The following is a 14,163-nucleotide window of genomic DNA, read 5'->3' as shown; positions in this document are numbered from 1 at the left end:
GCTGAGGGTAGTTAGGAGTCTTCACTCACCTCCCTACAATCTCACAGCTGATGATGGTGTTACTTTAGCCCCTGTACGCCTCCATAAGCTCCGGCCCTATTAGTGCAGGTTTCTCCTTGGCAGATTCTCAGTGCAGACAGGGCTAATAGCCTGACTGGAGTGACACTTGAAAGAGTCCAGGACTGTGGACGAATCACCTCAGAGAGGTGGCCGAGTAAGATGACACTCACAGACGTCTTTTTCATTGCCCACTTTCTCCCTCCAGAGTTTCTGTTCTCCTGAGTCGTGGAACTGGTATGGCTAGTAAGCATCAAATAGTAGTCACAGGTGGAGCTGGGGAAGGTGGAGGGTTTCTGACAGTGCGCTGCACTGCTAAGGCAAATGCTAACCAACAATTAGCTGTGGCCAACAGATAACAATTTGATTGTAAGCAGGTTGGGTTAAAGGGATAGTTCACCCAAAAATGAAAATTACCCCACGATTTACTCACCCTCAAGCCATCCTAGGTGTATATGACTTCCTTCTTTCAGACGCATACAATAAAAATAAAAAAATGCCCTGGCTCTTCCAAGCATTATAACGACAGTAAATTGCAGCCCAAAATTTGAAGGCCAAAAAAGTGTATCCATCCATTATAAAAGCAATCCATACAGCTCTGGCGGGTTAATAAAGGCCTTCTGAAGCGAATCAATGGGTTTTTGTAAGAAAAATATCCATATTTAACACAAAAGTAAAATATTTAGCTTGTGTGGATTACTTTTATAATGGATGAATGCAGTTTATTGGGCTTCAAATTCTGGGCTGCCATTCACTGCCATTATAAAGCTTGGATTAGCCAGGACATTTTTTAAATATAACCCGTTATAATTGTATTCGTCTGAAAGAAGAATGTTGTATACACCAAGGATGGCTTGAGGGTGAGGAAAATTATGGGATAATTTCATTTTTGGGTGAACTAACCATTTAAGGACCTATTAGCCAGCGCCATCTAGAGTTTCATGACAGAACTTTGTATTTCAGGTATTTGGATTTGTAACATATTTTTGGCTCCACACTTCCTCCATGCTTCCTCATGCACAATCTACTCTTCATCTCTCACAGTGGGTCTCTGCGGTGGAGGTGGAGGCTGTACGGAGCCTCAATGATGGAGGGGAGAAGCATTCGCCCTTGAGGGATAATCCTCAGCCAGGCAGGCGGTCCGCCGGTGGGTGTGAGAGTGATAAGGAGTGAGCTTTCCTCATGATAACGTTTGCATCAAGCAGACAGCTGACCCCCTTTCCTCATGTATCTCTGATCCCCCTGCCTGCGCTCTATCTGATGGCGATCCGCAAGCTAATGCGCCTTTAACTCAGACGCTGCATCCAGGCGGTGGGGAAGGATGCGGAGATGTGTCCGCCATTCTGACTCTTCTTTGAAATACGGCAGGCTCGGTCACGCTTGCACAAAGAGCATGAAACGCCTTTGCCACATGATAAACACAGCAGAATGATGGGCGTTTAATAGCCGAAATGGATGAAAGCATCATAATACACATGATGAATGCATTGAGGGACGTATAACAGGCATAGAATACCTATAAAGGAAAATCTAAGGGTATTTAAGCAATATTCACTATGTACATCTACATTGTATGTCTAAAATAAAAGTGACTGGCAGTTCTATAGACACGGTCATATGTCAGACTGTAAGTCCTTGAGCTTTGTCAGCACTCTAAAAGACAGCTTAACCCCCGGTAGTGATCTATGCCAAGCGCCTTATACAATGATATACAACAGAGATGTTTATCTATTTTCTTTTAGAGCCAACAAAGCTTACTTACACTTATGAGCATCAAGAGCTTGTGCTAAACGCACACACACACAGAGCTGGCTTCTGGGAAAGTGCCAAAAATAATCAAATGGAATCTAGATTTTGTTTTATTAATAACAGTTATTAATATAACACTTAGTCCTTAATCAATTCTGAAAGTTAATGAATCATCCAGTCAGCAGATTTGAAAGCACAAATTCGTTCATTTTTAAAGAAATGTATACTTTTACTCAACAAGGATACATAGCATGAATTAAAAGTGACAGTAAATACATTTAATTTGTTACAAAAGTTTTAAATTCTGATTTTAAAAACTATTTATCAAAGAATCCTTAAATTTTGTTGAATAATATTTCATTTAATTACTGTTTTAACAGTATTTTTGATCAAACAAATGCAGCCTTGGTGAGCATAAGAGACTTCTTTCAAAAACAACAAAAACGGTAGGTGTATTTTCTGTTTACTATGTAACGTCTTAAGACACGAAACAATCGGTTTGTGCGAGAAACCAAACAGGATTTATATCATTACCTCTAATACACCACTATGTCCATCAGCCTTGAGTGCGCGATCACTTCCGGTGTGTGAGGTCTGTACACGATCTGGTGTAGTTTCGTGATCAGATGGACATAGTGGTGTATTAGAGGTATAAAAAAATTGAAATACTATTCGGTTTATTTGTCTTAAGACATCAATGTGTCGTCACGAGCCGCAGGGTTTAATTTGGATTTGTCTGTGCATGTTTTTTTACTCTCATAGATTTTGTTACCATTCACATGCATTATACGACTGACAGACTGCAACAGTTGGAGTTACAAACCTTCGTTTGTGTTCTACTGAAGAAACAAAGTCACCTATATCTTGGATGCTTTGGGGGTAAGCAGAAAAATATAAAATTTTCATTTTTGGGTGAACTATCCCTTTAACTGGACTTCTGCTGTTATCTAGTCTTGATGGTTTTAGAAGAGTTTTGGGCACTTGTCAGCTGGTCAGGTTTGGGTTAGTCTTGCAAAGCCAGACCTTCATTGGTCGAGGACCGCCCAAGAGTTTGACTGACATGTAACGCAACCAATCACAGTTTTTGTTCCACGTCATGTTTATGGGCGTGAAAATGTAGTCTATAGATGTAGAAAATGAAGTCTATAGATTATTAATTCTAGAACGTTGTTCAAGTTTACTGCAACAATGGAACCTCACATACTTTTGAAAATCCAGCGCTTAGTTGATCGTGGTAAGCGTTCATTGTCTCATTTATAAACACGACACCGTTCTTCCACAAGGGAGTTTGGCTTCACGGCATTTGTTTCTAGACGGACCGTTAAAGAACGCAACACACACGTCTCGCGGACATCCTGTAGAATTCAATCAGATGACGACTTCGAAAATCCTGAAGTGTCTCCAGATAAGTATCCCATATGCATCAGACGTTCAGCCAAAGGCCTGTGGGCGTCACGTCTGAGGCTGAGACTATGTTTGGGTAGACCAGCTAAAGTTCTGCTTAGCCAGGTTGAGAGAGAGCACCTTAAACCATTTAAAGGGGACCTACTGTATTATGTCCCTTTTTACTAGATGTAATATGTCTCGGGGTCTGTTTCATGGTCACAACGAATGCTTGTTTTGAGACACTGCTTCTGATTTATGGGGAAAATAACACAGTGGATGGATTTTTACCATAATAGGGTGATTGTGTACACATAATTATGTTTAAAAACAATATATCTGTCAAAGTGAATTTTGCAGAATAGACCCCCTTTAAGACCGATAATCGAGTTGAGACTGATGTAAGCAGTTTTATTTCAGCAGGGTTCCCTAAGAATAACTAGTCGAGTCTGCACACTCTCCTAGTCAAAACGCCTCTTTGAAATGATTTCTCCACCACTGTGGCATTCCTGTGAGATACAGGAGATAATAATGCACACATTAACAGAGCCTCTGTTTATTTGAATTGTTAATGCCAGTGTCTCTCACGCTGCTCCAACTATTTAAATTGGAAATTTGAGGAGTACAGTGGCCCATCAGGGACACACTGCCAGTCTCCTGTAATGTCATTCAGCCTACGCAAGGTCAAGAGGCTCACTGATTTCAAGTAAGAGTGGATGAGTGAGAGAAAGAAGAAAGAGAGTGAGCGAGCGAGTGGGAGAAGAAGCAGAGCCTAGAGAAATACGACCACGCTAGCTGACTGATGAAAACTTTTTCATGGCTAGTGCTCTAATCAACCCTGTGCAATCAAAATGAGCAATCAGAGAAGAACATGACCACAGGTTTATGAACAGCACAAAACGTTAGAAAGACACAGCTGCTGATTATACTGTCTGCTCTCTTAAAATATGCCCTTACTCTATTGAGGAACTCGACGAATGTCTGAGTTTAGCATATCTGTAGTAATTCCGGAGAGAGGCGAGGGTGCTTGTGTGGAGGACGTAGGAGTCCTGTATTTTAATGTGAAAGCTCCCTGCCTTCTGTTTTTTCTCTTCTCTTTCTCTAAACTCTCTATTTCACTGGTCTCCGAGAGTTAATATAGCAAATAGTTAGTATACAGCTCCATAGGCAAGACATCTTGCGATTTACTTTCACAACGGCACAACAAATGACATACCCAGAAGAAAATCGCATTGAGACGGTAATGAGATAGATGTTGCTCTTTCATAGAGACTGTCAGAGCAGAGAAACAAAAGAGCAAAAGCAAAAGGGTTATATTTGTGTGTACTGTGTATAATTAATATTTATATATAAATACACACATGCATGTATATATTTAAGAACATTTTTATATTTTTGTTAAAAAATTATATTTCTTTATAAGATAAATTATATACACAGTATATACATGCAAATATTTAAATATATACAGGAAATTATTTATATATACATCATAATTATACACAGTACCCACACATATATTAAGTAAACACAAACTTTTATTTTAGATGCTATTAATCACGATATACAGCTCTGGAAAAAATTAAGAGACCACTTAACATTTATTTCTCAATGTTAAGTGGTCTCTTATTTTTTTCAAGAGCTGTATATATATATATAGGCCCTTTAGTACCAATTGAGCATCGTTTAAACTCCACAGCCTACCCGAGTATTGTTACTGACCATGTCCATCCCTTTATGAACACAGTGTACCATCTACTGATGGCTATTTCCAGCAGGATAATGTGCCATGTCACAAAAATAAAATTATCTCAAACTGGTTTCTTGAACATGAAACTCAAATTAGCTCCACAGTCACCAGATCTCAATCCAATACAGTACCTTTGGGATGTGGTGGAACGGGACATTCGCATTATGGATGTGCAGCCGACAAATCTGCAGCAACTGTGTGATGCTATCATGTCAATATGGCCCAAAATCTCTGAGGAATGTTTCTAGCACCTTGTTGAATCAATGCCACGAAAAATTAAGAATCAGTTCTGAGGGCAAAAGGCAACACTGTACTAGCAAGGTGGACTTAATAAAGCTGGTGGTTATATTGTCTGCTCTCTTAAAATAGGCCTTAGTCCTCTCTACAGCGCAATACTTTCTATTAGGCCGTGTGTCCACCAAAGCATTTTTTCACTTATTCAATTGTTTTCAATGGGAGCGGCGCGTTTTTAGAACGCCATGAGTGTAACGAGGCACTGAGCGAGTATTTCACACTCAAGCACTGAGCGCTCAGCGATTTTTACTGCTCGCCGAAAGTTGAAGAATGTTCACAGCGCTCATCACTGTCACTTTTCACCCAGCCATCCAATCACAGTGGAGGAGGGGCGGGACAAATACAACACTGACCAACAACATTCAACATTCTGCTTGTACAATGTCAACTGATGAAAACAAGCAGCATAATAACGGAACAAAATTATTTAAAACAAGAGCCAGAGCAAATACTTTACATTGTATCTGCATTATTATATAGAATCAATACAGAAAAAAAAAACTATCTGTGAACTGAGATACTAGTAACACTTCCATGGATATTCTGTATCATAACAAGCAAAGAGTCTCAACTGAAAAAAAAAAAAATGCTGCAAAAACGCTCTCAAGCGCCCACAGTGAGACGTTTTCACGTCTAACTCTTTGTATACAAGTAATATGGGAACTTTTTAAAATTTTGATTTAAAAATAAATAAATATTGTTTCACTGTAGTAAGACTGAAATATGGTTACCATGGTAAACTTTTGTAAAGGCAGTGTGAAACACTCCAGAAATGACATTTCCTTTTTTTCCAGTGTGTTCTCTCTTCATGTTTGCCTCATCATCCTCAGATCTCACATTCTAACAGCACATATGATGAGCTCTTTCAGAAGTAATTATGAGAATATGTGTGCGCTTGCCCTGTGGCTTCTCCTCTGGACACACACACACACACACACACACACACACACACACACACTCTCTCTCTCTCTCTCTAACCGCTGTTATCAGGTACCTGCTCTGACGTGTGCTGTCTCTGTGGTGTCTGAAGTAAAGACAAGGTAAAGGCTGTAATTAATCCACTGAAGGTAAAGGACAACCTCTCTCTCTCTCTCTCTCTCTCTCTCTCTCTCTCGCGCACACACACACACACACAAGCACACACCAGCACTTTCACAGCCACACACTTAAAATTTTCAGTCGCAGAGCTCAATAATTGTCCTCTATTATACTGTCCTGTGTAGTGCGATTCAGACAGAGATCAGCCGTCTGTCTCCCTGGAGCCGAACACTCACAGCGAGACATTTTGGAGCACTGGACGATAAAGGAAATGTTTTTTTGGTTCTGCTTAATTGTTTCATGTCTGAGGAGTTAAATGGATATACAGAGGATTACTTTTGTAGCGCGTTGTCCTTATTGATACGTTTTACTTAAAGATTCCTGATGCTACCAAGGAGCCATAAATCTACAATTTTGTAGCATTTTCCTTTTCCCAGTTTTTATATTAGTAACAGTTCAAATCTGCCTTCTCTGCAATATTTCATACTTAACCATTTTGCATATGAAATGAGTACCAACAACCTCAAAAAAAGATGTTTCACACTGATTAATATATAAACATGAGCGGAAATATGCTAATATGCTTACAGTTGTCACATCAACAGCATGACAATTGAATAACCTGTTTATTTTTCAGTTTAGTTTCAATGCAAAAATCTTAGTTTTCTTAGTGTTTTTGTCTCAAGATAGTCACACTTGTTTTCAGAGAAAAAAATAATATATATATATATATTTTTAATAAGTCTATAAAGTATATACTTATTTATTAAAGATATCTAAATACTTAAATTTTTAGCACTGGGGAGGAGCTTTGTATTGAGAATGGATGAGTATATCTACATACTAGTACATCAAATTCTTTTTTTATTTTAATAAAAAAAAAAAAGAAGAAAATCCTTGATACATCCCTTTTAATGTCTACTCGCATAGACAGAAGAGGGCACCATGAGATTATATATGAGCGTGTGTGTCCTCTTTTGTACCTGATAGTGCATGAGAGTGTTGAGCCTCTTCCAATCATTTTCAATCTTAGTGGTGATGTCTTCATCCTGCAGGACCACTCGGGCCATTCGTCCCTGACGCCACTCTGAAAAATCAAACATTTGCCATTAAAACAGACACAGTGAACCTCCCCCAGCTCAAAGCAGATTGATTTGATCCAAAGTACTGAATGTGTCTTTCACATGGGTTAGAAATGTGTGTGCACACACGGCAGGGTATAATTAAATGCTAAAGAGAGAGCTGATAGGATATAGACAGGCTCAGAGCGAGAGTGATCATTGATTTTCTCCTCTGTTGAATGGGGTTTATTAGTTTACGTGGTTGCCAAATGCACAGATGATGCCTGCAGAAACCTACCACCACACACACACACACACACACACACACACAAAAGCAATGCCAGTTCTGCAGCTACAGAGACAGAACATCATCATGGAGAAGATTGTTCTGGCCAAGGTGCTGGAAGGATGATTTGCACCGCTGACAGGGGGCTTTTGTGCGGCGCGTATGTGTGTGAGATGGATGTTTGTGTGCCAGAAATGAAATGTGGAGTCAGTCTGTCAGCGCCGTCTGTCAGCTTTTACCTGGGTCACACATGCACCTGCTTGTGTATACGCACAAATATTGTACATTTCCATCACTGCTTATTTATTACAGACAACATTACATTAAAATTAGTTTACATTTCTTAAACAAAGTGGTGATTTGTGACTTTTATCTTATGAATCATTCATTCAAATGATTCTTTTAAAAGCAATTTACTAAGGAACAAAACAAGTGATCGTCTTTGGACTGCAAGTCAGTCATTAAATCATTCACTCAAACATTTTGTTCAAAAGCACAGATTCATTCAGGAATTAATCAAGTAACTGAATCATTCATCCAACTGATTCCTTAAAAACGTCTGGAACAATACAAGTGTATTAGAGATTGTGTGCCGTTTTTCAGACCTGGGACAATCTTGTACACTTACTTCATGTCTAGTGACCAAGACCGCATGTGTTATATTAAAAATGTCAGTTATGCATTGTAAGTTAAATACGGAAGGCAGGCGGTCCGCCGGAAGCTAGATATTTTACTTTATAACGTGTTAAATATGGATATTTTTCTTACAAAAAACAATCGGTTCGCTTCAGAAATCCTTTATTAACCCCCTGGAGCTGCATGGATTACTTTTATAATGGATGGATGCACTTTTTTGGACTTCGAATTTTGGGCTGCCATTTACTGTCATTTTAATGCTTGGAAGAGCCAGGACATTTTTAAATATAACTCCGATTATATTAGTCTGAAAGAAGAATCTATAAACACTATACACCTAGGATGGCTTGAGGGTGAGTAAATCTGGCTTGAAAATTTTTATTTTTAGGTTAACTATCCCTTTAAGGAATTAATCAGTTGATAGTCTTTATGAGTGAGTCATTGAATCATTCCCTTAAATGATTTGTTTAAAAGATTCATTCAGGAATGTTACAAGTAATTTTTTATGAGCGAGTAATCATTCAGTCAACTGATTCCTTTAAAACACTGATAAATAAAGGAAATGTTTTTATGACAGTCTCTGAAACGACTGATTCATTCACTCAACGATTCATTTAAAAAAAAAAAATTCTGCTGTGGTTTCGTTTGAAATCGTATTTTTGGTGCAACAAAAATTGACAAAGTAACTGAAAATATTATCTAAATGTTAGTTACTTCAAATGAAATTCTTAAATATCCAACTGTTGTATGAAAGCAAAATGAAACTCCATCCTGCTATGCTGTGTAAGGCAGTTTAACTCACCCAGGTCCATGTCCACAGCTTTGGGTCTCTGTGAATACGGCATGTTCTTATACACGGCATCTAGAATCTTTTCTTTGACCTGCGTGATAGTGTCACAGTTCAGAACCTTGACCGGGATCTCTGGGCTGTTCTCGTTCTCTGGGTTGACGCAGTTTAAGATCTGGAGGGGGGAAAAAAGAGGATGAGAATGATGAGATGTTGTGCAGTGGTCGGTGAAGCCGTAGGTGCAGAGCGGGGCTCTGGAAAAGGCCATTTCCTGGCCCGAGAAATCTAATTTCACACCCACTGCAGGACCCCAATCTCAGCCTTAGCAGGGTATGAGAGACTAATGAGCACTACCCTCCCTTGGCCAGACTGCCTGCTTTTATACACATACAGTGACAGCACTGACATTCATGAGAGTTTATAAGATACCATGTTTATTAGTGTGATTATGAGGGTGTGTGATGCTGACCAGCGTCTTGTAGTCGATCTGTTGCCGGATGAGTTTGTCTTCGCTGAGGGAGTATCGGGCCTCTCCGGTGATGGCGTCTATAGGGCCTTTTTCCATCTGCTGTTTTATAGCACAGTACAGCATGAAGAGAGGCTCGCCTGCACACTCCTGTAGACACAGACACCAAACACACATTGTTATTACTTCATCATTACTGGAAACACACTGACTTGCCTAAGGTTGGAACTATTTCTGTAATATATAGTATGTACACTACCAATCAAAAGTTTTTTTTTTTTTTAAAGATTTAGCAAAGATGCACTACACTTATCAAAAGTGACAGTAAAGACATTTACAGTGTTACAAAAGATTTATATTTCAAATAAATGCTGTATGTGTAAAAAAAAAAAAAAAATCGGCTTTGCCATCACAGGAATAAATTACATTTTAAAACGTATTAAAGGGTCAGTTAAGCCAAAAATGAAAATTCTGTCATCATTTACTCACCCTCATTTTGTTCCAAACCTGTAAGACTTTTCTTCAGAACACAAATGAAGATATTTTTAATGAAAAATTAAAGATTTCTGTCCCACCATTGACAGTCTACTACCACTCTGACGCTTCAAGAACTTCATAAAGAGATCGTAAAAATAATCCACACAAATTGAGTGGTTTAGTCAAAAGTTTCTTTAAAGGGTAACTTCAGTGATTTAGCATTAAGCTTTGTATTTAAACTGGGTCATTTATGCAGTAGAAATGTGAAATTATTTTTGAGTTTGGTGCCTTCTAGACTAAGAAAAGACAGAAAATGTATTTTTGTCTCATGTGGATGAAAGACAACAACTCCCAGAATGCACTTGCTTTGCTGCCCTACGAGGCCACTCCGTGCACCGTCGTTTTGATCTTCATAGTAATACAATCATTTTGTTCAGTTAGAGAATAAACACTACAATGAAAAACTGAACGTGTCTTTTCAATAAAGTGTGAGTGAGCCGAACGAAAGTCACGGCACAGACACAGCAGTGTCAGATTTCCTCAGCAGTGTGTGATTTCCTTCATCACGAAGAGCTGAGGTACCGTTAAGCGCCAGTCTGGCACGTTTTCAGATCGCATATGGAAGCTAAACTATCACAGGAATTAATTGAAAAGTTGAAACACTCACTTTACTCTGCACCGCGCTCCGTTATTATGATTGTCCGTGCGGCCGTCTGTGTCTTACATTCTGTGCGCGAGATCTTTCCCCTTGTGGGCGGGTTGATAACATGCGGAACAGCTCCATCTAGTGGCTGTCGTCTTTAGCCTCTGGCCAAAAAATCTTTTCCAGAAATAAAATGCATAATTATCTCGTCTCAGGGGGATATGAGGGGGGAAAGTACCATGATTTGAATATACAACCGGGTTTCTACTGATACAAAGCCTAATGCTAAATCACTGAAGTTACCCTTTAAGAGACTTGATCATTTTATATGGCGAACAGACTTAATTTACGCTTTTATTCACATATAAACCTTGATCAGGAAACAGAAGCTCAACTTTACTTGCTTGTTGCGCGAGAACAAACCTCATTGGTTCTTGCAGAAGCTCAAATGTGCTGTGTAACACAAGAGAAGGAACCTCATTGGTTTTCACACATCAAGCAAGCATACTTGAGCTTCCATTTACCACATCTGTTGTGTGAGTTGATTAATGTTTATATGTGAAGAAAACCCTAAATTAAATCTTTTCACTGAATAAAGCGATCAAGCCTCTTCAGAAAATTTTGACTAAAGCGCTCAATTCATTTAAATTAGTTTTACAATCTCTTTATTAACTTTTTGAAGCGTCAAAGTGGTAGTTAATGGAGGGACAGAAATCTATCAGATTTCATTCAAATATCTTTATTTGTGTTCTGAAGATGAACGAAAGTCTTATAGGTTTGGAACGTCTTGAGGGTGAGTAAATGATGACAATTAAAATTTTTGGGTAAACCAACCGTTTAAAATAGAAAATATTTTAGATTGCAATAATATTTTATAACATTGCCTGTATGCTTAATGCAAATAAATGCAGCCTTGGTGACCATGAGAGATTAGTTTCAAACTATTGAACGGTAGTGTATACTGTGAATATTCTTTATGTATGTAAAACCTAGAAGATGACCTACTAATTTAGCCAAATAGTGAACTAAGCTTCTGAGCTGTACTGTATCCCACCATGCATTGTCTTCCTTTTCCTTTTACACACAATTAGAATAAAAAAAAAGCTAAAAATAAACGATTTTTTTTCTGAAATTATAAGCAGGTATCTTTTACACAATTAAATATGGACATAATGAGGTCATGTGGGCGAGTTAATAACAATGAGCACAGACTACTGTTTTAAAGGAGTAGTTCACTTTAGAATTAAAATTTCCTGATATATTACTCACCCCACATCATCCAAGATGTTCACATCTTTCTTTCTTCAGGCGAAAAGAAGGTTTTTGAGGAAAACATTCCAGGGTTTTTCTCCATATAGTGGACTTCAATGGGGTACAACGGTCCAAATTGCAGTTTCAATGCAGCTTCAAAGGGCTCTACATAAACCCAGCTGATGAATAAGGGTCTTATCTAGCGAAAATATAAAAATGTATACTTTTTAACCCCAAATGCTCTGATCTGCGATGCACCATGCATTACGTCATCACGCTGGAAAGGTCACGTGTGACGTAGGCAGAAGTACCGCGGTACGGTGAAAAACTCCATCTCATTTTCTCCTCCAACTTCAAAATCGTCCGACATCATTGCTTTACCTTTTTTTGTGAAGGCTGTTTGATTTAGTCTTTGCATGTTCTCTTTGTTAACACTTGATCGGTACTTTCGCATACGCCACGTGTGACCTTTCCAACGTGATGACGCAATGCGTGGCGCATCGCAGATCAGAGCAAGAAGAGCATTTGTGGTTAAAAAGTATTTTATATTTTTTAGAAAATGACCGAAAAACAAGATTGTTTCGCTAGATAAGACACTTATTCCTCAGCTGGGATCGTGTAGAGCCCTTTGAAGCTGCATTGAAACTGCAATTTGGACCTTCAACCCATTGAAGTCCACTATATGGAGGAAAATCCTGGAATGTTTTCCTCAAAACCTTAATTTCTTTTCGACTGAAGAAAGACATGAACATCTTTAATGATGAGGGGTGAGTAATATATCAGGAAATTTTAATTATGAAGTGAACAACTCCTTTTAATGTTTATTTTTGCATAATGTGTTCAGTTAGTATGCAGTATGTAGTGTATACTGCACATTCACATTTACTTATATTTATATATTTATATTTATCCAAAGCGACTTACAGTGCCCTTATTACAGGGCCAATCCCCCTGGAGCAACATGGAGTAAAGTGCCTTGCTCAAGGACACACTTGTGCTGACCACTGGGATCGAACTAGCAAACTTCTGCATATCAGTTCCATGGTTTAACCCACTGGACCACTACTTACGGACCACCTGCTCCATTTTGGACAAAAAAAACCCCCAAATGTCTTTCTAGGAAACAAATTTGTGTTTAAACGTTCCCAGATTACTAAAATAAGCCTTACTACTGCCTAACTACTCACTGGATTTGCCCCATTCATGGGAAAATATAAAAATATATTTTAGTTCAAGGGACTTAGTAGCAGGATATCCTTAAGCACAACTTGATGCTAAACTTCTACCACGACCATGAAGTCTACACACGTTAATGTCTTTGATATGGCTGTTTGTAGAAACTCCAATTATTTGAATGAGCTCCTACAAACATACAAACTCTAGTTGATCATGACATGACAGCTGCTTCCTGTCTAATTGGGCGGCTCTGAGCCCGAATAAGCTTCAGAGTGAACCAGACTTCATGCTGAGTGTCAAAAGTCTGTCTACATGAGACTAGTACTCATACGGGAAGTCAAAGAAGCAAGTTACCTTCAGGAACTTATGAAGCAGGAAAGCGAACCAGTTGGTTAGCATCTTCTCAGCTACAGACTCCGTCCTGAAACACACAAATAAACACAAACATTATCAGATGATGACGCATCTCAAAGAATAACTGCACATTTTTACATTTGTTTCTTTAATAATGGCTGGGTTTTGATGTGAGAAAAACATTGCTAGTTTCCTTCTCTGTCAGTCACTCCAGACTCTTTTTCTTCTGACCACCCCCTGTCTCTTTCCTTCTTTCTTTGCTTTGAGACAGGAGACAGACACAAACCCACAAACGGCAAACACATGACTCAAACGAGGATCTCTAGAGTGGTGGGCAATAATTTGGGACGAGACAAAAAGGAAGAGCCGAGGGTTTGTTGAATACAGAGCAGGTGGAAAACCGAAGAGATAGAGGGAGAGAGGGAAAGATAAGGCAGACAGAGGAAGAGAGAACAAACAGCACCCCGACGGGAGTGGTTAACGAGCATGAAAAATACATGAAAGGGTTATTCCCTCGTTCTGACGGCTGAGCACGCCTGTGGAATACCAATAGCTCTCTTTCCCTGCAAAACATTCCTCCTTTCACCCCAGAAAATACTTTCTGTCTCTATCTGGCTTGGCTATTTGTGTTCACTTATGGGTATTACAAACACACATAAGCATCACCGGACGATGTAATATCAGCTGCGTAATTGTCGCGGCGATGGCTGCGAAGTTATGCGCACGCACACACTTTTATGCACTCTGTTCGGCCG

The 14,163-nt window shown here is 39.0% G+C and overlaps 1 protein-coding gene across 1 annotated transcript in view; it reads right to left on the bottom strand.

The window, feature by feature from the left end:
* plxna2 (plexin A2) overlaps window positions 1-14,163 on the bottom strand; it is a gene marked incomplete at its 5' end in the record, with an annotated part of 214,058 nt that overhangs the window by 16,203 nt on the left and 183,692 nt on the right. Inside the window, 4 exons of the mRNA XM_079802461.1 lie at window positions 7,255-7,358; window positions 9,057-9,216; window positions 9,511-9,657; window positions 13,409-13,475. Of these exons, the coding sequence (XP_079658587.1) occupies window positions 7,255-7,358; window positions 9,057-9,216; window positions 9,511-9,657; window positions 13,409-13,475 (478 nt within the window). The remainder of the gene's footprint in view (window positions 1-7,254; window positions 7,359-9,056; window positions 9,217-9,510; window positions 9,658-13,408; window positions 13,476-14,163) is intronic.

This window comes from Gobio gobio (genome assembly GCF_949357685.1).
Source record: "Gobio gobio genome assembly, chromosome: 21".
Taxonomy (NCBI): domain Eukaryota; kingdom Metazoa; phylum Chordata; class Actinopteri; order Cypriniformes; family Gobionidae; genus Gobio; species Gobio gobio.
This window is presented reverse-complemented; position numbering and strand designations above follow the sequence as displayed.